Genomic DNA, 25227 nt, shown 5'->3' with positions numbered 1-25227 from the left:
AGACTTCGAGGCCGACGCCTCTCGAGACCTCGACCTGGATCTCGACCTCGACTTTTTCGAATGCTTCGAGGATCTTCTAACTTTACTTGCTTTAAGCTTGGCCACAAGAAGTTTCGATTCTCTCTCACGAAGAGCTTTCGGATTCATCTTCTGGCATGAAGAACATCCATCAACGTCGTGATCCGAGCTTAAACACCAGATGCAGTCTTGGTGAGGGTCCGTAACGGACATCATCTTCCCACATTCTCTACAAGGCTTAAACCCTGTCTTCTTCGTCGACATGACAACAGATCGAAAAGACAGAGAATGGAGAATCAAAGAAATAAAGTATCAATATACTAAGCTACAGAGTATCCCGAAACCGTTAGCGTCGACGACGCGGAAAAAAGGGAACTGATGTCATCACGCCGGCGTGGGCCTATTGTAGGCGTCGGTGACGTCAGCGGAGTCGCGAGCGAGGTCGTGTCTCTATGACGTCAGAGTCCACGTCGGCGTGAAGCTACGAAAAAGAATTTCCGAATGTTGCTGACGCAAGGGGATATTCACAAGGCGAGGAATCCACACGGCAGATGTATCTATCAGAAGTGTTGTTTTAAACAAACTGGGTGATTAACGTTGAATAACGTAGACGACATCCTTCAGAAAATGTTATGCATTACACGCGAATTTGAATATTTGCTGTGATAGTATATGTTCAAAATTTAAACTCATAATAAAAATATATGTATCGCATGCAGGGAATCCACTTTGTATGAAAAGGGATAGGAAGAAAAAAAATGTTCATTTAAAGTATTCATTTAGGGCTCAGGCACACTCTTCCTTCATTAGTCCTGCAGACGCTATTCTCTGATGCGTACTCTAAGCCTTGCAATACCTTTGTACAAACTGGAACTCATCAGTCAGGACATGTGGGAAATCTTTCAGCTACCTGGCTGCCACATGTTGCAAATCTCTTCTCCCCACAACTGAGAGACCTACAACTCATCTGCAAATTCCATAAATCTCTAACAATGTGGCTTTTCTTCACTTTTCTTTCATTCATTCCTAAGTTACAGCCTCACAGATATCACGTCGAGCAGCGGTGCCACACCAAGCGCATGCAATCATCTTCTTGGATGCACTGGCACTCAACAATGGCAAAACAGTCCTCCTCCCAAATGCTATTTTCATTTCAGTAGATCTTAGTTCAGATCTCACTTTAGCATTCACAGACCTTATACCCAATATGAACACACCATTGATGAGATTGTCCCATCCACGGCACCGAAATTGTTCCTACAATTTAGATAGAAGACATTCCATACCAGGGTGCTTTGTAGCAGATGGCGATCCCAAAAACCACTTCATGACCAGTGCCCAGCAAGCAAAGGAGGACCTGAATCTCTGGTTCGTTTATTATTATTTTGCCCTTCTATAAAAATTTGAGATCTAAGTGGATTATCCCCCTATGCAGGTGTATTGGTTCGAGACACCATCTTGAGCTGCTCCGAATTCTCAGCACTGACACTAGGAGAGTTGTAGTATTCGGTCTAGCTAAGTTTCTGATGGCCCTATGGATTCGACTCTAAAAATGTTTTGGTGTCCTTTTTATCCTAGTCAATACTGTATGAAGGTTTCTGTACTATTTTATTCGTTGAGATTTATGTTTTTAGGTGCTAGGTCCCCAATTTTAATGTATATGTATGGACTGGGTCACTGACTGTTTAAAAGTTTTATAACTCAAAGAATGGTATGTGTGTTTCCCTAGGAACCACAGTGCGCACGTGGGTCCACATACGATTAGTACGGGTAATATCCCCTATAGCAATGCCGTGTTAACGAGGTCATCTGCCCCCTCACTCTGTAAGAATGCTTTGCTGTATTTTTTTTCTCCTATTTTAACTTATTTTTACATCATGATTGCTATGTTTTTAATAATCCTATGAGATGCACTTCATAAGATCCGAGCGATCGAAAATAAAGATGATTTTGATGATCTTAGTTTATCAAACTCTGCAGAAGTACATGAACCCACTGAACTATACATTGCAGACTCTTTCATCAAGCTCACAGACTGTCATATAGAAGGTATTCTTCAACTGTAGCAAATATTTTTTTTTATATAGAACCTCTGGCCATTCCTAAGACATGAATAGGAGCAAATCTCGAATTTCCTGGGACTCAATTTACTAACCTTAAAGAAATGGAAAGCTAAATTGGCCATGTAGAGATTGAAACCTGCCTATGAAGCATGGGTACGATAGTGTGCATTCTTACCTGATCTGCTGAACTTAGCCTTGGAATAATGGGTGCATCTTGGTTTTGGAGAGAGGGACAGCACACTATCGAACACAAGCTGCATGTGCACCGGTTGCTGTCGACTCGGCCCATAATGCATTGTTCTAGACCTGGGTTATTAAAATAAAGAGGAGCAGGTGGCGACACAGAATGGGTACTGTAAAGTTAAAAGGAGCTGCTACCAGTGTACACGGGCTCTCTTTCTAACATACACATGTACTGGTTACTTTTCTTTCACACTATTAGTTGCATGATGGTTATATGCATCAACTGATTGGATATTTTAAAATATTTCAATGGAGCAACATAACAAAATCCCAACCAACCTCTCCCCTGGCTCCTTAAAAAGTCCACCCAAAGAAAGAGAAAAAGGAAAGAAAGAATAAGGGAGGCAGGTGGCAGCAGTAAGGAATGCCCATGCAGGACTACAGTACTTAGTTTTGTCTTGGCCATGGTCTAGATCAGTTGCTCACCTTGCTCCAAGTGGCTTAAGGAAAAACACCTACACTATATTGACAATAATAGCACTATGCACCACTGATATCAGACCTAAGAAGTAGGGCATTTTCAACCCCATTCTGTTGGCATTCTTTGTTTCAGGGAATTGGATATTAACAGAGGATATGACCACGCCACCCCACAGGACAATGACCTTGTATTCCACAAAATAAAGCTGCATAATATATATAGGAATATTATTGTCAGCAGGGAGCAAGGCAGGCCTCTCGCCTTCATCCTCACCCACCCAAGTACTGCCTCCGGTGTGAAAGGGCTTTGGTATGATACTTAACGTTTCTTGTTAACATGACTGCATTTAATATTAGAGACAGCATGTATAAGTGTGTACGTCATGGGAAGGCAGACTAACTGTTCGACTGGAAATGCTTACAAATGGAAAGCATCGTAATTGTTGCTGCAATGAAAGAAGATGTTGTAGAGACCAGGCTTGGAAGGAAGGAGGGAAAAGCAACATTAGCTTCCATTTGTTTCTACAGAGGCACACTGTTTGCTCATTTTTTTGTTGCAAAGCAGGAGCATGCATTCTTTACCCCATACACCCTTAACAATAAAGGTACATAGGTGCTATTGAGCAGGGAGGGTGAGACATACGAACCAACTGACATAAGAAGATACTGAAGAGCTGAATCCGAATGATTTGATGACAACATACAGTATGCAAGGAAACTATAAACGGATTGACATAATTAACCTTATTGAAATACAGCCATTTAGATTGAAATGCTATTTTTGAAATTAACATGGTTTGAGTAGTATTTTCATAGAGTTTTGATTCCTTTTGTTAAACAATGTTTTTGCTTGACCCTGCCACTTTACTCCTGCCAACCACTGGTGAAGTGCTTGTGTTCTCCTCTCTGAACATGTAAGTATTTGCATACCCCTAATTAGCACATTTAATTTACTTATAAGCCTCTAATATACGTTAGCCTTGTACCTACCGCCTGCAAAATTATATGCTACCAGTCACACTCGTTGTGACACCCACTAACGCAGCACTGTAGCACATGCCCCCGTGCCTGCCACTGCAGCCTGGCAGTGCAGCATAAACTACCATTTCGACCTTGCAAAATAAACCTTTTGCAAGGCCTAAACCTTCCTTTTTAGGTCTCGCCTAGCGTTGTAGCACGATTGCGCTACTCACTCTGCGGGGCATATTGTAGTAGAGTAAGTTTTAGAAGTGGAGTGGAAGCCCCGCCCCTTTATTCAATAGGCTTGCGTCATTGTTCATGCTAAACGCTGGCTTCTGATTGTAAATGAGGCTTTTTTGTCCCTCCCTGTTACCGCCCTCCCCGTCTCCTTCTTGAAAGGCCCATCTGGACTGGATCGTTTACTTGCGGAGTTGGATGGTCTCCTTTATTAGTCTGTTGGCACTATGTTTTTTCAGTCGCCTTCGGCAAAGGCGGCCGGCTGTTTATTTTTGAATCGCGTTTTCACTTAAAGTGAAAGCGTGATGCAAAAATAAATAAGCGGCTGCCTTTGCGCAATGGTGAGAGCTTGTTTATATTTTTTTGTGCAGTTTTATATCGCGCAAACACGACTGGAATGTATTAGAGTACTTTACATGAGCACAAGTTACATTACACAAGGTCACATTAATTTTTTTATCACAATATGGGTAGGCGATGCCGAGACTTGCTTTCCTAATCCCCGTGCCAATACGCGTTTTGTTTTGGTGTCAGTGTGTATTTTTTAGTCAGCGTGTAGACCCCGTTTATTTGGTTCTTGTGCATTTGGTTTCTTTCCTCGCTCCATGCCAGTGAGAGTTTCCCTGCTGCCTCTACACATGGTCGTTTTTGTCCCCTATGGCAGACAGTGTTTGTTCCGCAGTTCCGTGTATCTGTTTTTTCCTGTTGTCCATGGCACTACGTTTGTGCTCACCATGGAGTTTCCACGCTGCCTCTACCAGAGACACTACGCCACTGAATGTTTTCCTTGTCCCGAACCAATGCTTGTTTTTTCCGTCGCCTATTTTTCTCCTGCCTGTGTCAGTGCTGGCTTACTTGCCCCCCTTGCTTGCATTTCTGCTCCCTGCGCTTGTTTTTCGCTTGGAGGAATTAGGGGAAAGGTCTTTCAAAACTTGCCAGCCCAGAGAGCCGCGGGATTATCTGCCTGGCAACAGGGCACATACTAGAGGCGAGGGATGGGAGAGGGTGATGTACATCCAAGTTCTGTTAGAACTGGCACAAAATGAGGCTGGGGTGAGAGGGGCATCAAAGAAGGAGTGATTACACCCATTCTAGAATAGCACAGCCCCGGTCATGAGCACAGAACTGAGAGAACAACAGCTGGGCTAAACCACCCCTGAAGAAGCAGGGGGCCTTCTCTGTAATGTTTTCAAGAAGACACTTCTTGAACAAGCATTTACAATGTCAATAGATCAAACTCACGTAAATGCGAGACCTACTGCATTGCAAATGCTTGTTAATACAAGTCACCCCTAGGGTAGGCCTTAAAAGCCCACAGGGTTCAATGGTATTTGAAAAGGAGCACATGCATAATTAATGTTTTATGACCTGGCAGTGAAAATTCTCCATTAATTTTTCGCTGTAGCAAGGTTGGCTCTCCCATGGGTTTAAACCACTGCCTTTAATAAATGCTAGATTCAGTTTGGGAATACCGAGAAAAAAGGTCAAGGACTCATTTTAATACTAAGTTAAAATCCAACTTAATGATCAAGTCAGATTTTATAATACAAATTTGAGAATTACACTTTTAGAAATTTGGCATTTTCCTGTCTAAATCCAAAAGACTTTCCTACCAGTGTCTAGGTTTCTCTTAATCCCTGAAGGCTCCCCTGTGGAGAGATGTGTATAGCTCCTTCACAATGACAAAGGGCTATGGGTGTTTGGTGGGGGATATGGGGGCTTTGCCTAGCCTCTTCAGTAGCTTCAACGGATGCCTACCTTGTCACTGGCGGATGGAGCAGGCCACTAGGTCTGCCTCCCATTTTTCTCTCCAGTCAGACTTGCACCAAACCCAGTGGGAGTAGGATAACTGACCAGAACTGGTTTAAGGGGTGGACAAAGACTTTCCCTCTACCACCATGCTGGCACTAGGCTTAAAAGTGGACCCCACAGACCTCTTTTAAGAATATTTCTGGACCTCTGACGATCAGAAGAGGGATTGCCCTTCTGTCTGAAACCTGAAGGAAGACATGACTCGTTTGCCTTGAACCCAGGACCTCAGAAGTGAATACAAGGGTCAGTTGGCTGACCTCCTGTTTGAGCTACTGGGACTCAGCAAGTTTCCAGAGGATTCTCGCTATTCGACTGTCCAGCTGACCAGTTCCAACCTGCTCTGGACCCTTCTGCTGGCCACTGCTTTCTTAATTTCTAAATGGTGCTCCCCAGGACCTAGACCCTAGGCTGATGTAAGAGTGTTCTTCTTCTATCCCCCAAACTTAAACCTCTCCTCCAAATCTTGCGTGCCAAACTACTGCCAACCCTTGAATTCGGGAGTGAATCGCTCCATGGGAAGGATGCCGCATTACGGGACATAGTTATAGCCAATTCATACAGGGCAATTTTTAATCTCCCAAAATATGTTTCTTCTGCTCAGATCCAGCTAGAATTTGGCATCCTTAAACAAACAATAGAAAGGCGGTGCGTGTATGTAGCCAGCTGGCATAAGATACGCACTGCAGAGCTTGTCTCTTTAAGTTCCAACATATGGGAAGAGGTACTTTGGCACCGCAAGTCTTCGGCAAGAGATTATCTATTTGAATCACTCAAAGTTTTAGGACTGACCGACATCTGGGAAACTGCAATGGACCTCTTGTCCTTTAAAAGAACAGCAAAAAAATCAGCACGTATCATCTCAGCAATTGCAGACAAGAAGGAACTAGCAAACAGAGCACATGGCTGGATAACGCTGGGGGATTATGGATGAATACAACCACAAGCATACCTTAATATTGGTATGAAAATAAATATCAAAGAAAAAATTCTAAAATTACGCCTCGGAGTAATCCCTATACTCCCACACCTGCCGCCCTGGGAGAGAAATAACTCCTCACAGCAATGTCGCCTGTGTAGAAACGGCAAGGAGGACATCATCCATGTGATCTGCATTTGTCCTAAACTAAAGGGCTTGAGGTACAATTTATTACGACCATCCTTCAAACTATATAGCGTTCGGACTTGCAGGCAGGCTGTAAAACTGTGTTTTAACCCTAACACCACCAAATTGAACTGCCAGGTTGTCAAGTTCTTTGATTTAATAGGAAAAAGACTTAAGAGCCTGTGATGACATTGTAATGTTTTAAGGATAACTAAGAATTGATCTTAACCAAATTTTATTCTTATGTACAAATGTACTTTTACACTTATCTACTGACGTTTTTATCTCTTGTAAAGATTTTAATTAATCATGTACAAATAAACGATTACTTACTTACTTACTTACTATCCCCCAAACTGGAAGAAGTGGGACTTAGAAACCTTTTGCCAACTTTTTGCCTGGAGAACTGACTGAGACCAGGACTTCAGTCGAAGTCAAATCACCAGTTGGCCTCATCTTGCTGGTTTCTCCCTTCCAGAAAAGAAAAAAACAAAGGGCTTCGTCAGAACTGACACCGAGGCCTTCCTGCCATGGACAAGGCCTGCTCAGAACTTTCCCACCTTTACGGATGAGTACGCCGGGACCTTGCTCTTCAGCAACCCACCGTCATCGAGGCCCACTTCGGTTTCATCTTGTAGTTTGCCCTGCCAATGACCATGTTTTCCCGATAACAGTTTTTAAGTCCAAAATGTAAACTTTCCAATGGGAGTAGTTCGGTCCCTGTATCTGGCCCAGGCTCCATCGCGGTGGGTCTTAACTTTTGAGTCTGACCCAACCTAGCGTGACCACAAACACATTTGACGCTTTGTGGTGCAATTTATAATTCAAAGTTTAAAAATTCGTATCTCCTGCTCTACTAATTGGATTTTTGCCATTTTGGTGTCATTTTATTTATTAAAATATTCTATATTTTTCTAAATTGGTATCGGATTTTACTTGTGTTGTATTTTCACTTTATTACTGTTTGAGTACTGCAAACATACTCCACACACTGTCTCTTGGTTAAGCCTAACTGCTTTGTGTCAATCTACCAGAGGGTTGAGTACATGTTCTTTAGTAACTTTAGTGGTCCACCTTGACAACAAGTTAGATTATTAATTGAAGTGGGTTCTCAGTCCCCCCTCAACTACCCCAATTTCTTACAATCAAAACCAATTACAGACATATTGGGTAGGAAAACAATAACCAAGTTAGGGAAGTGTGATGAAATATAATTGTAACTTTATCCGTCAAGTTGTTTATAATAATCACGATCATTCTCAAACATGTTTTATGCAGATAAAAGCTGCACAATAAGTAACCATATAATTGCAAAATACCGAGGGAGGCTTGGCTTCCGCGCCGGGGCAAGATGGCGGCGGACCACTGAGCTCCGTTACGAAAACTGAGCTTTGTCTTCTTTATTAGCCTTTTCCAGCCATGCCTTTCTTCTCCCACTAAGGTTTCTCACTCCTGGACGTCGCAGCAACCTTTCTTCATCAACGTTTCGCACAGGTATGCTCTCAAGGCTCCCAACACCATGGCGGTGATTTTCTCCTCACATGCGAGAGGCCATTTTGCTATTGAGCCGCTCGCGTTGCAGTCTGCTTGCTTCCTTAGGAGTTACCTTATAACGGTATCTCTGTGCATTATTGACAATTGTTTGGAGTGCCTTCCTCAGCTTCTGGCGACATAGTGGTGATTTACTCCTCACTCATATGATCAATTTATTATTCAGCTTCCTTAGGCTTTTAATGGACAACCAATACTTCTCTTCAACTATGTCTCCTCAGGAGTGACTTTTTATTCTAGAATTGGCCAAAATTTAATCTTTCTCTCCTTTTTGACAGATGTACATTGAGTCTCTAATGTAATCTTCACGCAGTAATCTACATATGAAGATTGAATATAAGGATATAATATGTGTTGATATTTTCATATATATCATTTCATACTACATTTTTCACTCCTCTTCAGCTTTTCAAACCATCCTTTTTGTACAATGGCAGGATTGGATCCTTTCATAAGTTTACGCAGCGTTCAATTCATTACTCCAAGATGGCTAGTAACTCACATATCACTTCTAAACCATTTTCTTCAGATTCAAAACCAAAGAGAGCAAAAAATAACATTCCCTCTCCAATTCGGTCATCCCATAATCCAGTTTTGGACACTATTTTGGATGAGATACGAGGCCTTAAACTTTTGTGTGTGCAACTAAGGAAAAATTGCAACAAATTGAAGACCGTTGGATGTCATCGAGAATAAAATGTCTGAATTAGAGCAACATGTTGGTAATCTTCAGGATATGACTACCAAAATGCCTATGCTGGAAAAAGAAATAAAAAAATCTCAAACTACACATTGAGGACCTTGAAAATTGAAACAGAAGGAACAATCTTCGCCTTTACGGTCTTCCTGAGAATATTGAGGGTCCTGACCTTCTGATCGTCTTTAAAAAGTTTTTATCAGATCTTCTTGTTTTCAATCTACACCCTCTCAACATTAAACGTGTACATCGCCTAGGCAGTCTTCAACCCTACTCCACTAAACCACGTGGTGTCATAATGCTCCTTCTGGAATTCACTGACTTGATGCGTGTTTTGAAAATTGCTAAGGAAAACGTCATCTGGTATGGGCATCACATATTCATCTCTCAAGATATTTCAAACGCAGCTAATGCTCGTCACAAAGAATTCCTAGCCTTTCGACCCTGGATGAGAGAACTGAACATTCGTTATGGTATTCTTCATCCTTGCCTCTGTAAAATCACTCATGAATGTGGCTCACGTTCTTTCGATGATGCGGCTGAATTAAAAACATTTTTACTGAATATTACATGTCAGAATATGGAGGCTTATGTTTGATTTTGCTATATACTCCTAACTCCTTGCATGGTTTTTCGTACTCTATTTTTTGGATTCAGCCTGTTGTATTTGTTCCCGTAGCTTAACCCTCACATCACAGCATGTTTAATGTCTCGTGGAATGTCCATGGTCTGGGTCATCCCATCAAATGTCAAAAGGTACTTTCTCACTTGTCTAAGCTTAACGCACATGTTGCTTTTTTGCAGGAAACACATTGTAATGATGTTGAATCACTTAAACGTCAATGGGTTGGTCAGATTATTTTTTCTCCTGCTGTTAATCGTAAAGGATGGTGTTGCCATTTTCTACCATAAGTCACTGAAAATTCAGATAGTATCAACTGAATGTGACTCGAATGGACGATGAGTTTTGGTGGATGCTATTATACATCAAAAACATGTTACTTTCTTTAATATATATGATCCGGTTAATTCTGATCCCGAATTTTGGCACTGTGTTAAATTAAAGCTATCCTCTATCTCTAACCCTAATATTATTGTTGCCAGTGATTTTAATGATTGGCTGGGTCCGTTTACGGATAGGAAATCTAATTTCAAATTTAAACCTGATAAATCCCATAAAGCATTTCAATCTGCCATTGCCTCACGTCCATTCTTTGATGTTTGGAAAACTTGTAACCCAGATGTATACAAATGTATATTCTTCTCCAATGTACACCATACTCTAGTTCAAATCCTTATTCCCCTCTATCCAATCATCAGAAATTGGGTCTATTTTTATTTCTTCTCATGCCCTTGTTTTGTTTTCCTTTGATATGTCTCTTAATACCTCTAAACAGGGATGTTGGCGATTTAATAATTCCTTGCTATCAGACCAAGATTTTATTATGGAAGTGACCTCCTTTATTAAGGAATTTTTTCAATTCAATCACCCTAACACCTTCAGCCCGGCGCAAATTTTCACACTGTGCTGAAGGTTCTAAGAAACGGGCGTGGCCGTGACGGAACGGTTCCGTCATAAGCACAGCCCAACCGGCGCTCATGACGGAACCATTCCGTCACAAGCATCGAAGGGGCTAAAGACACCACTGTTCACAATAACTGGGATTTTTTTAAGGCTTCCTTTAGGGTCTTTACTACTGCCTATTCTGCTAAAAAGAAAAAGATGTTGGATTCCAAATACCTCTGCTCCCCAACATATTAAAGTTCTTGAATATACTTACTTCACTTCCAAATCCTCCGCTAACTTATTGGAACTGATCAAAGTCAAATCTGCCTTGAATAAGATTGCTACGATTGATGCTTGCAACATCCTCTTCAAAATCAAATCTAAATACCATGGTAGCCAAAATAAAGATGGTAAAATGTTGGCTAATTATTTAAAAATCAAGTCGGAACAGAAGCATATTGCCCACACTATAATGTCTTCTGAATCTGATATAATAAATGATTTTCAATCCTATTTTGAACTTCTATATACTGAGGACCAAACTCCTTCTGAGTGTGATGTTAAAACTTTTTTAAATACCCTCCCTAATCCTCATTCCATTCCTGATACCCTTTTAACTCTTGAAAAAGTTGTTACTCTTCAGGAAGTTATTGATGCTATTAAGTCTGAAGAAGACCAAAGCTCCTGGTTGAGATGGCTTTTCTGTTGAACTTCTTTCCTCCTTCTCCTCTATTTGTGCTCCTAAATTATTAGAACTTTTAATTCTTTTTTGCTCAACTCTAAAGCCAAAGGATCTTTTTTGGATGTTTTTATTGTTATTATTCCTAAGCCAGATAAAGACCCTACCCTCTGTAAAAATTATCAGCCTATTTCATTAATCAACTATGATTGTAAAATGTTCACAAAACTTTTGGCATCTCGTTTGGAAGATGTTGTCCCCCACCTCGTTAAGCCAGACCAGGCTGGTTTCATTAAAGGCAGACTTGCCTCCAATAACATAAACATCTCATACTAGAAATACAATATAGTTGGTTCTTATGGATACAGTTTATACATCACAAGGAAACTACAAAAAAAGTTGACGCAGCATTTTGGTGAGATGCAACTCCTTCACCTTCTTCAGGACAGAGTTTTCTAAAAACAACATGAATAAAATTTCAATATATCAAGATTTTTATATATCACTCGATGGAGACGGAAGGAGGATTCTCATCAGTACGATTTAAAAAAGGAATAACTTTTGTATCGGTAAATAATCCTTATAATTTGCGTTTGTTGGAGCCACAGATGAAAGTGAAGCAAGTAGTGTTAAAATTAGGACCATTTAAAAACTGGTCAGTACTTAGCATAACCAGTGTGCCGTGACTTTGGCTATATTTGTTAAGTAGCGCCATTTTCAATAATTGACTATACTATACTGGTCAGGTTACTTGGCAATAGTAAATCAATAAGAGTAAAATCCGTTACGAATTCTGCAGCCTCCATGCTCCAACAAACGTCTTCTGGGTAAGGATAATCCTCGATTTCGATATATTGAAATTTTATTTAGATTGTTTTTAGATAACTCTGTCCTGAAGAAGGTGAAAGAGTTACAGCTCACCGAAACGCCGTGTCGACTTTTTTTGTAGTTTTCTTGTGATGTATAAACTGTATCCATAAGAACTAACAATATTGTATTTCTAGTAAGAGATGTTTTTAAACCTATATGGTTTTGTATTTTATAAAGTTTTTATACTGACATATTAGTTTGTATATTGTTTTTTATGTATCTGTTATCTTTCGTCTCTAATTGGTACCCACTGCACTCTGAATTCATTGCAACTATATTTGTTTATGGTATTGTGTAGCTTGTTTTGTTCAGCGCATGATCCACACATTTTCTTGTATTGTTAGCTTAATAGAAAAATTTGATTTTCTCTTTGTACCTGAATATCCAGTGTTCTAAAACTAGTTAAAGATACTCATTTGATACCCTTTGGAAGAATGCAAGGCAGAGTGACCTTGCCAAGAACTAAACCTTTTATCGGCAGATAGACAATAGTGCATTAACCAACTGAATTATACTTGCATCTTTTCTAATGCAAGTGCACACAACCTTAAGGACCGAGCTTAGAAGGAAAAGAGAAGGCAATCAATGAAAAAGCCAATGGGTTTTGCCTCTGGGACCTATTGGCTTTGAAATTTTTAGTAATGCTGTACAGCATCGCATATGCTGTGCAAGAAGGCTAAAGAATAAAAGAGGAAGACCGAGGTGCCACAGCCACTTCATTTTGTAGGAGAGCACATGCATGAGCCTAAAAAATGTTTAGGCACCTTTTTCAGTGAGGAGGTTACATCGAGGGCTGAAAGAAGCAAGACAGAGAGTAAGGGAAGCATGACGAGGGGGGTGGGATGCAAACAGGCAGGTGGCAATGGAAGAGAGAGAGCAGCATGGAGTGAGTATGGCTGAACAGAAGCACAGAGGTGAGAGAGCAACTGAGGGCAGGGAAGCACACATGGATGAGAGGAACATGAGTGATAAGGGAAATAAGCACACGGGCAAGAGGGAGCGATGTGAAGCACAGGTGGAAAGAAGCACACAGGTGAGAGAGAAAAATATGGTGCACAGGGCTGGAGAGAAACACTCAAAGTACACAGCTGGGAAACACATGCACTCTCATGAAGTGTTTACGCTAAAAGAAAAAAAAAATTGTTCACTGAAAGTCAGCAGCGGAAAGTATAAAAGCCAGCCATTCAGAGAAGAAGATATGCTCCAGGAGAGGGACAAACGCAAGACTGATAAGCTGCAACATGGAAAGCCACTGAATCAAAAAAAAGCAAATAACAGTGACAATAAACCAACTCATTGTAAGCAAAGGGTAGACTAGAAGTCCAGGAAAACCCTGCCTAAGCCCAAATTAGGTGTTTTTCAACAAGACAGCTGTGCTGTGTGCCAGAAAGCAGTCAGGGTTGATGCACTATCGCTCCACATGCAAAGAGGAGACACCTGAAAACACAACTTTCACATTTGGTTTTCCAACGGTTAAAATGTTCTCTAAAAATGCAAGTGGCAAAGTGAAAGCATTTCAGATCTAAAAAGGTGTGTCAATCCAATGAAGTAATGCCACCAATCTTGGGGTATTTGGATGGAACAGAGAGTCAACTACAAATAACAATACTAAAGTATTTATAGAAGTATGAGCTCAAAGATCACCTACTTATAACTCGATTGCAAGTGCCTCTATGGGGATACAATAATTATCACACATGTTAAAATACCCAGAGGTTTGGAATTTAACAGGTACAATATTGTGACCCTTACACAAAATGGTTTTTGTGCTTGGGGAATAAAACACAAGGGCGCGAAAATGGAAAGTCCCCCAGTCGCATACGTTGTTTATGGTAAACAAAGGCTATGTACAAAATGTTCTGACAGACACTGCCAGTTAAAGCTTCAGTCTACAACATTCTGTTCTATTAGGATTTGTTCTTTTCCTAATAAGAATCCTGCCTGTACGTACACAATGTTGTGCACCACTTCATACAACATGTTTGAGTTGCTTTAAATGCATTATCAACCAGCATGCTTTACATCAGCCTATCCACCTCTTCGAATTCAGGCCCAACCACATAACAGAAATAGCACTCATCGCCGCCACACAGGACGTGCATGATCCTAGACAGAGGAGACATGTCAGCCACATTCTACTGGACCTCTCTGCAGCATTTGACACGGTCTCATACTCCATCCTCATCAGGCACCGGCCCGAGATTGGCATCCAAGGACCCGTTCTCTGCTGCGTCTGCACTTAACGGATAGAACACAAGCAGTCAGCCTGGCACCTTACTTATCAGAAGCCGACAAACCAATCTCTGGAGTGCCTCAGGGTTCACCGGTCAGCTCGACCCACCATTCCTGCACATATCAACATCCTTTCCTACACAGACAATACACAACTCATTCTCTCCCTCTCAGACAAGGCCCCTAACACAAGAAACAAGTTCACAGCCTGCATGACCCAATTTGCTAACTGGATGAAAGCCAGCTGTCTCAAAACACTGATAGAAAAGAAGTAGTGATGTTTGGCACAATTACCGGACCATAGAACTCCAAATGCTAGCCAGCCGCACTCAGACACACACCCATACGCACAATCGAACCCATGCCAGGAACCTTGGAACAATCATCAACAGCAAACTGAACATGACCGCACAAGTAAACGCCATCACTGCACTCCACACCAGAGTTTCCCTCCTCTCTTCTTGAATTCCGTAAGAAGCTGAAGGCCAGGCTTTTCAATTAACCGACCTACCAAAGGCAGGACTAAGCGTGCACAGACAACTGCTCAGCACCAGGATACCCTCGTCGCGGGTAAACGTGCGCTTTACAAATGCACATAACAGTTTAGTACTGTGCATCTTATACCACACTGACTGCACATAGGTGCCAGTCATGAAAAACTAACATGAGTTAAAACATTGGGTTTCAAAAAGAACACAGCTCCTTACCTCCCATCCTTCCATGTCAAGCCCTCTTTTTCCATATATGTCATAGATTGCTCTGGCCTGCGGGTCACTAAGAACTGGAGAAAGAGAAAACATGTCACTAAGAGAATATCCATACAACCCAGCAACACAGATGTTTCGAAGACTGAGTCAATTACCTTTTTTACATGACCTCTACAATGACCTTAATTGCAAAGGTCATGAAAGACCTATATGGGAGAGGATTAACATTTGCGATAGAAAAATGGAAGAAGAGACATTAATAGGGGAGTAACCAAGTAGGGAAAGGTTTTTGAGAATGGGGGGCAAACACTTGAAGGAGAAAGACTGAGGCAAGAGGAAGGATACATAATTTTTAAATGTACTACAAATAAAACCTTTAAGATGTTTTTAAAACATATGTATTATAAGAAGAAATGTAGCAGTGAAACACAACACTTGTTAAGGAACAATTACATCAGAACAGGCATTATAGGAGATAAATTCAAATAATGATGATCCCAGGCCGAAAACATGTAATGCATATCAAAAGCAATTGTCTTTTTTGTGTGTTTGGTGAGCGTTGCAAATTGTGTTTGACTGTGTCAGAGCACTTTGGTATGCGGGTAAAAGTTGGCAATACCAGTAAAGGGACTTGAGAGAAGAGACAAACCATCTTACACTTCTCAGAGCTACAGAAGAAGTTCGTACAAAAATGGATAATCGCGGTTTGTGCATGAACACAAAAACAGGGCGGGAAACATCCTTTACAACGAAACTTTTACAACGCAGTGCTTTTACAACGCAGGTTTTACAACGAAAACCATTACAACGCATTGCGCTGGGGGGCGCTCTAGGATAGGGAATAGATTTAATTTACTATCCAACACCTTCCCTAGTGTCCACGGGGACTGGAGTTGGAATAGTAAATTAAACTATTCACTATCCAGCACCCCAAAGCGCTATGCGTTGTAAAGGTTTGCGTTGTAAAAACTGTGTTGTAACAGCATGCGTGGTAAAAGCATGCGCTGTAACGTCATAAATCCAACAGGGCTGTTATTCAGTACTGTGACAGGGGGTGAATAAGGAGAATGAACAAGCCACAGCAGTGGGCTCTTTAATGCTTCCACGGAGTCCACTGTTTGACAGGTAGGAAAACTGGCCTTAGGCGTCATGATAGAAATGCATCAGGTACACATTAGATAACCAATACTTTCTTTTTTTTTATCTGACAGGTGCTCAAATTACTCATAGGGAGGGCTCAATCAACAACTTGCAGATTCCAAGTGAGAAATTCCAATTTCTTGACTCACTGCTGTAACTAATTTCACTATATCTGAGCCAAAGGCATTTTCCATTCAATATTGATGAGTCTCTAACGGTCAAAACTCATTTAACAAGGCCATTTTAAAGTCATGGCTCAGGTGCTAAGATTACCCGCCAGCAGATACACATTTAATAACCCTTGTTTTTACTCTGCTGCTGAAAATAACACGGCTGCTGATCACATAACCATTTCTTCCCTGCAGATGTCACTTCTGAGAAAAAATATCAGGGCTCCGATTAGAAAGACATTCGATTTTCCTCTAATCTTTATGTATGAAATGGGCAACTCGTCTTACATTAGAAAGTTATGTCCACTCAAAGAAACTACCTGAACACGCTGCTTTAGCATTCTGGAAGGGAATGCAATAATTTCACAATATTGAACGAACAACATACTAATTTTGATGCTGAATTCCATTCTACATGCACATCTTACAGTTGTGTATATTGGTAAAGCGAGGAGCTCGCCATAGTATTCAGAAGAGACTAAACTGAACATAAAGAATAAGGTTCATCTATCACAAGTCTATACACTACTTCTTCCTACAATAAACAATGTTCTTCAATATAAAGACTTAAAATTGAGCCAGGAAACTTATTTACAGCCTAGTAAGCTGACGTTCCACCCGATATCAGTGCTAGTCGCATATTTGCCAATCCTCTCAAACGTCAATTGTTACAACAGAGCTACATTCACTCCCAGTTTGCTACTGATTTTTCTTATAGTGACGTCCACGGAAGCTATTTTGAGCCTAACTCTTCTAAGTTGGCAAAGGTTATCTTAATGAACCCTACACTTTCGTTATGGTTTGGCTGGACACCAGACAATTATGTGAGCATCACTAGAAAGGGCATTCGGCTCCACCCATATGTTGGGAGCCAGGACTACCTGTTTCCATGTAATTTTTTTTTTTTTTTTTTTTTTTTTTTTTTTTACAGAGTTTTATATAGCGCAAACTTGACCCGAATAGGGTATCAGAGGGCTTCACTATTGGGCGGACTTTGTGTGTTCCCAAAAAAGTGCTTGTCCTCCACACAGCTGAGATCATTCTATTTATTTATCTAGCTGCCTGAAGTTGAACCTTCACAGGCACACACATGACCCTGTAATGCTATTAAATACACTGTAATGCTATTAAAGTGTCTTAGACAACGTGAACATTTTTGGTGTTTTTCTCTGGCAGCAGCACAGATGGGAGGAGGGCAGTCATTATCTTACATGGATTGTCAGGTCTGGCTTGGCAGTGATTCATAAACGAGACCTACTGGCATTGCCAATGCTTATTTTTCATTTCTGGCCACAAGATTTGCTGTGGCAGCCATATGCTGTGCAAAGATTCTACGCAACAAAGCAGAATGAAATTTGTCAGAACCTGTGTCGCACACTGATGACTTTGTGCTGTCTTTCCAGTTTTAAAAAAAAATAAATGGCTAATATCTTGGTTGTGCAATTCTTCGAGTATGAAAACCACGCATATCTATTTATTAATTCATTTAAAATACTCCAGAAAGCTGCTTAACATTGGTCACCCGTGCTTATACAACAGAAATCCCACAGAATACACAAATGCACAGAAAGCATACCAGTGGGGTTACATGTATCTACACAGTAAGAAGATGTATATCTGTGGTTAAATACTGATCCTGAAACCGAATGACATCAAATGTAAGCCCGACTGTGGCATAGTACCATCATCGTTTTATCTCCCCATTCATCAAAAGCCAAATATGTAATGTAGATATGAAGAACAGCTTTAATTAGTTTGTATAGCCGCTTTACTCAATCCCATAGTACCCAGCTACAGTGGATTTCGAGGGCACTGCGTCTCCAAGGGCCATCTAGTTCAGTAGATAAAATGTCTCCCTTTACTAGTGGACTCCCCAGCATGCACCATCTTAGCCCCACGGTTGTGCATGTAGTATGGTTTGATAAGGCATACTGTGATGTTCTATAACATGATATTGCATTCTTATGTGATGGAGCGAAGCGTCTTATTTTGTCATAGATTGTGATGTGGTGGGATATGTTGCAGAGCATGGCAAGTTAGTATGTGAACATATGATGTGGTAATTTATGTCAACAGCAGTACTTGTGTGATATGTTTGTGCTAGCTGTGCTTTAGAATGAGTTTTACGATCAGCGTGGTGTAATACGTTGCTGTACTTTTTTCAGGGTTAAAAGTGGTATCTTTAGATGTGTTGGTGAGACAGGATGCATATGATGTTAAGTTGTGTGGTATGAAGTATGTTGTGGAAAGATGTTGTAGTGAAAGTGTATAGTGTGGGGCGCTCCTTTGAACACTCGTTGTGGGGGGTAGAAGACTCGTTTTGGGGGGAGAATCACCCCTACCTGCTCACTGCTGCCCACAGGACATTTGGGAATCCTTGATGCTTCTCCCCGACGCCGCAGAACTACAGGATAGTGGCTGCCGTGGGGTGGGGAAACTACATCCCCCAGACTCCTCTGCTGCTACTTCCGCCCCTGGAGGGGATAGAAAAAGAAGGACAGCCCTGGTGGAGTGGGTGCTCCTTTGAACACTCGTTGTGGGGGGTAGAAGACTCGTTTTGGGGGGAGAATCACCCCTACCTGCTCACTGCTGCCCACAGGACATTTGGGAATCCTTGATGCTTCTCCCCCGCCGCCGCAGAACTACAGGATAGTGGCTGCCGTGGGGTGGGGAAACTACATCCCCCAGACTCCTCTGCTGCTACTTCCGCCCCCGGAGGGGATAGAAAAAGAAGGACAGCCCTGGTGGAGTGGGCGCTCCTTTGAACACTCGTTGTGGGGGGTAGAAGACTCGTTTTGGGGGAGAATCACCCCTACCTGCTCACTGCTGCCCACAGGACATTTGGGAATCCTTGATGCTTCTCCCCCGCCGCCGCAGAACTACAGGATAGTGGCTGCCGTGGGGTGGAGAAACTACATCCCCCAGACTCCTCTGCTGCTACTTATTTATTTATTTATTTTTTGCATTTGTAATGCGCACAGATACCCACAAAGGGTTTCCCGGCGCCAGGGCTCAGAGATCAAACACAAAGGCAAACAGCTGTCAATGACCACAATTATTTATTAAACAGCCATGTCTTGACATTTTTCTTAAAACTGGCGAAATTGTCGTCTTTGCGAAGAGCTAAAGGGAGGGAGTTCCAAAGAACTGGTCCCATATAGGAAAAAGATTTCCCCCCCATTCGGGCCAGTTTGAATCTAGGGACCACGAAAGTTGCTCCACTAAGAGAACGGAGATTTCGTACAGGGACATGGGGCCTGACCAATTTTTGCAGGTATTTAGGGGCAGTTCCTGCCCTGATCTTAAACATATAGGTCAAGGCTTTAAACCTGATCCTATTCTCCACCTTCAGCCAATGAAGATCTCTAAGGTGCTTCGAGATCCTCGCTGTCCTTGGGATCTTGCATAACAGCCTGGCTGCGGAGTTCTGGACCAGCTGTAGCCGTCTAATTACTGCCAAATTGGAACCCAGGTATAAGATGTTACCGTAGTCAAGCCTAGATGTAATTAGTGCATTGACTACGGTCTTCTGGGTATCCACGGGCAGCATCCAGATAATCTTCCGCAACCATTTGAGGATCGTGAAGCAAATCCCAGCCACTTTATTAACCTGCTGCTTCATCGATAAAGAGTCATCGATGCACACCCCAAGGTTTCTAACCTGGGTTGCTGGTATAGGGAAAGTGCCTAGAGAGGGCGGCCAATGAAAGTCCTGCCACAGATCACGATTTTTCCCTAGGAGAAGAATCTCCGTCTTCTCCCCGTTTAGCTTCAGCTGGTTAGCTGACATCCAGCTGAAGACTTCCTGAAGACCTAATTTCAGTACAGACGGGGATGAAGACTCTGAGTTGGTAAGGGAAAAAATGATCTGTGAATCGTCCGCATAGGTCATGAGTTCAAGACCTACCCGTTCTGCTAAATCAGCAAGGGGGCGGAGATAAAGATTAAAAAACAGCGGACTTAAAATTGAGCCCTGAGGCACGCCATGGGGTGACAGAAAAACATCCGACTGGGCCTGTGAGGACGAGATTTGAAACGTCCTGCTGCTCAAATACTTCCGCCCCTGGAGGGGATAGAAAAAGAAGGACAGCCCTGGTGGAGTGGGCGCTCCTTTGAACACTCGTTGTGGGGGGTAGAAGACTCGTTTTGGGGGGAGAATCACCCCTACCTGCTCACTGCTGCCCACAGGACATTTGGGAATCCTTGATGCTTCTCCCCCGCCGCCGCAGAACTACAGGATTCCCTTACCCAGTCCTGAGGCGGAAAGCCGGGAGCTGGAGGTACGAGTGTTTGCGTTCATTTAATTGAATTCTAAAACTGCTTTTTTAACATTTGTGTGGTGTCACTTACTTTGCTGTCTGGAAACTAAGCGCCACTGTTAAGAATTGATCTTCTTTCAGCGCACAGCCGACCTGAACGCTGTCGCGCTTTGCATCCACTTGAGCGGCCGCCATCAGCCCAGGCGTGCGCGTTGACCACGCCCCCTTTAGGCCACGCCCCGACCTGCTTACATAAGCGCTGAATTCTAGCGCCTGTCATTATTTCCTTACCCAGTCCTGAGGCGGAAAGCTGGGAGCTGGAGGTACGAGTGTTTGCGTTCATTTAATTGAATTCTAAAACTGCTTTTTTAACATTTGTGTGGTGTCACTTACTTTGCTGTCTGGAAACTAAGCGCAACTGTTAAGAATTGATCTTCTTTCAGCGCACAGCCGACCTGAACGCTGTCGCGCTTTGCATCCACTTGAGCGGCCGCCATCAGCCCAGGCGTGCGTGCTGACCACGCCCCCTTTAGGCCACGCCCCCCGACCTCCTTACATAAGCGCTTAATTCTAGCGCCTGTCATTATTTCCTTACCCAGTCCTGAGGCGGAAAGCCGGGAGCTGGAGGTACAAGTGTTTGCGTTCATTTAATTGAATTCTAAAACTGCTTTTTTAACATTTGTGTGGTGTCACTTACTTTGCTGTCTGGAAACTAAGCGCCACTGTTAAGAATTGATCTTCTTTCAGCGCACAGCCGACCTGAACGCTGTCGCGCTTTGCATCCACTTGAGCGGCCGCCATCAGCCCAGGCGTGCGCGCTGACCACGCCCCCCTTTAGGCCACCCCCCCTCACTGTTAAGATATGTGCATGCACAGGAAGCGCAGCGGACGAGCGCAGCGGGAGCGCCGTTTGCGCGCCAAAGGCGCGCCTAAGGCAAGCCCGTCTGCGCCTGTCCGCGCCAAGGCCGCGACAGGCGCAGGCAACCCTGCCCAAACCTCCACGCGTATCAGTTATCCTTCCAGCGACCTCCACCGACTACGCGGTAAGAACAGCTGCTCCTGCCAAATAGATTTGGCGGACGTCACTGGCTCGGTCCACTGTAAACTCTGCCGATGGTCCCCCATCATAACCCCAGTCCTTTCACCTCCCTCCACTCCCCCCCCCCACGGCTAGCCTGCCGCATTTTAAAGGAGGACTAATAAATGCACGCTCTATGTGTAAACATAGCCAAGACATAAGAGACCTTATCCTCGACTCAGACCTCGACTGCCTCCTGATAACTGAAACCTGGCTTACAGAAGATAGCAATCCGGATTTAGCCATTGCCCTCCCCCAGGGCTTTTCCATCTTCAGACAGGACAGACCGAAAGGAAGAGGCGGAGGAGTTGCATTAATACTGAAAAACAGTTTTACCTGCCATACCTTTAACCTAGACCCCTTAAAAGACACTGAAGGTCTTGGTTTCTCAATCAAACTTAACGAATCCTCGTCCTTCTCAGGTGGACTTATCTATCGCCCACCCGGCAATCCCTCCAGGTTCCTAGACACACTGAGCGACACTCTGGGTCATCTCTTGATTAGATACCCTCACTTCACCCTGCTTGGGGATTTTAACCTTCACCTCGAATCTAATTCTGACCAACAGGCCAACAACTTTCTACAGACCCTAGAAATTTTTAGCCTTCAGCAAAATGTGACTCTGCCCACTCACGCCCTTGGACATACACTCGACGGTGTATGTTCCAACCTTCCCTCTCTCACAACCCTACCCCCCGTCCCCCAAATATGGACGGATCATTGCCTGATCCCGTTCCATATTATAACTTCTCGCTCACAAACGTCCAGCAAATCCAACTCACATCCTGACAATTCCATCAACTGGAAAAAGATGCAAGAAGCCTTCGAACTCGACCCCATTTCTCAATCACATGTCCCCACTTCCACCGGAGACGTCGAATACGACGCACATCTCTTCCACAGATGGATTGCTCAGGAAGTCAGTGCACGCGACCCCCCTAATCGCGCCCGTAGAACAGACAAAAAACCCAAATTTAATGCCCCCTGGTTCACACCTGACGTAGCCACATCCCATCTCTCTTGTAGAAAGGCCGAACGTAAGTGGCGTAGAACGTATGATAATGCTGACCGACTATCATACATTCAACTAAGGAAAAATTACCACTCCAACATAAAATCAGCTAAAAAAATCTTTTACATTAAAGCTATCAGTAACTCCAATCAGAAACAAAAAACATTGTTCTCTATAGTGAAATCGTTCACCCAGCCCAAAGCCTTACAAACTGAAATACCCCCATCCCAAGACCTATGTAACAAAATTGCTGACTATTTTGAGGAAAAAATTAACGCCATTCAAATAAATTTTCCCCCTCCTCAAGCTATTCAACTCTCATGGGATCTGCCTCAAAATGCACCCCCTGGGTATACTTTAAAAAATTTCTCTCCGGTTACCTTAGACCAAACCAGAGAAGTTATCTTGGCATGCAAATCCGGGTCGCCCTCCGACCCCTGTCCCCCCAAAATTATCCACCAACTCATCGATGTGGTAAATCCTATAATTAACAACATTGTTAATTCTTCTCTTTGCACGGGCTTCGTCCCTCGCCTGTGGAAACAGGGAATAGTCAAACCCCTGACGAAGAAAGCCAACAAACCCCCGTCAGATCTTACCAACCTTCGGCCAATCTCACTCCTCCCAGCTTTGGGAAAAATTACAGAACAAATGGTATACAGAGAACTCAAACAATATCTTGAAGCTCATAATATACTACATCCGCAACAATCTGGCTTTCGCCCCAACCACTCTACCGAAACCGCACTGATCGAGCTTACTGATTCAATAAAAATGCTTCACGACCAGAAAAAGAACGTCGTCCTCATCCTTCTAGACCTCACCGCGGCGTTCGACACCATTTCCCATACCATCCTGATTAGTAGACTGGTAGACATAGGGATCTCCGATGTCGCCCTATCTTGGATAAAATCCTTTTTAACCGACAGATCCCAAACTATCGCTCTCGATCCCTTCCATTCTAAAGAGAAGAGAGTTTCCTCTGGGGTCCCCCAGGGCTCTATCCTAAGCCCTCTCCTCTTCAACGTCTACCTCATCCCTCTCATATCCCTTATTGAGTCCTTCGGCATACCTGTAACATCGTATGCCGAAGACACTCAACTCATTGTACCCTTGGAGAAAAACTCTACCAAGGCAGAGCTGAACCTCAAAAACTGCCTGAAAGCTGTCTTCCAATGGATGGACTTAAACCACCTTAAATGTAACTCCAGCAAAACGGAGATCCTCCCCATGGGAAAAAATACCAGCTTCTGCCCAGCCCTCTGGTGGCCAGAAAACTCTGCTGCCCCCCCCCAGACAGTAACCACTGCAAGGAACCTCGGCGTCCTGTTTGACACCGATCTATCTTTCGACCATCACGTCAAGACCGTAGCGGGCCGATGTTTCGGAATTATTAAGTCCCTAAAAAAATTCTTTGACTTCCTACCGCTTGACTCTAGGAAAACGGTAGCAGTGGCCCTAATAATCTCACGCTTGGATTACTGTAATGGTCTCCTTGCTGGAGCCAAAAAGGACACACTCAACAAGCTTCAAAGTGTTCTTCACACCGCAGCCCGACTTGTCCTAAAGCTGCCCAGGAAATCGTCCATCTCCGCTGCTTTAAGATCTCTGCACTGGCTCCCGCTTCACAAGAGAATATTCTTCAAGATGCTGCTTGTCGCCTTTCGGGCTTTCAATAGCTCCGGCCCATCATACCTTACCAAACGTTTCCCCCATTACAACCCGGCCAGATCTCTGCGTTCCTCCCATGACAACCTCATCCTCCCTATCAAATTCAATTTAAAGACTAAAGGTGGCAAAACCTTACACCACTTGGCCTCTAAAGCCTGGAACCTCATGCCCAAAAATCTGAGATTCCAAACCCATGAAAAACCTTTCAGAAAATCGCTAAAAACCTGGATCTATAGCCTTAAGGATGACTACATCAAAGCCGCCATATAACTTCCTCTCCCTCCAGAAAATGATCTGATCCTCTACCGGGAAATTTAGCGCCAAGATGCTCCTTCCGGAGCGACCGTTGCGCTCTACAAATACCCCCACAAATTCAAATTCACAAATTCAGGATAGTGGCTGCCGTGGGGTGGGGAAACTACATCCCCCAGACTCCTCTGCTGCTACTTCCGCCCCTGGAGGGGATAGAAAAAGAAGGACAGCCCTGGTGGAGTGGGCGCTCCTTTGAACACTCGTTGTGGGGGGTAGAAGACTCGTTTTGGGGGGAGAATCACCCCTACCTGCTCACTGCTGCCCACAGGACATTTGGGAATCCTTGATGCTTCTCCCCCGCCGCCGCAGAACTACAGGATAGTGGCTGCCGTGGGGTGGGGAAACTACATCCCCCAGACTCCTCTGCTGCTACTTCCGCCCCTGGAGGGGATAGAAAAAGAAGGACAGCCCTGGTGGAGTGGGCGCTCCTTTGAGCACTCGTTGTGGGGGGTAGAAGACTCGTTTTGGGGGGAGAATCACCCCTACC

General features: G+C 43.3%; 1 protein-coding gene across 1 annotated transcript in view; it reads right to left on the bottom strand.

Moving 5' to 3' along the window:
• DNAJC11 (DnaJ heat shock protein family (Hsp40) member C11) overlaps positions 1-25227 on the bottom strand; it is a 536755-nt gene that overhangs the window by 339638 nt on the left and 171890 nt on the right. Inside the window, exon 3 of the mRNA XM_078642976.1 lies at positions 15099-15172. Within this exon, the coding sequence (XP_078499102.1) occupies positions 15099-15172 (74 nt within the window). The remainder of the gene's footprint in view (positions 1-15098; positions 15173-25227) is intronic.

Source organism: Lissotriton helveticus, chromosome 5_1 (assembly GCF_964261635.1).
Source record: "Lissotriton helveticus chromosome 5_1, aLisHel1.1, whole genome shotgun sequence".
Taxonomy (NCBI): Eukaryota; Metazoa; Chordata; class Amphibia; order Caudata; family Salamandridae; genus Lissotriton; species Lissotriton helveticus.
Note: the sequence above shows the minus strand (reverse complement) of the source record. Positions and strands in the feature narration are given on the sequence as shown.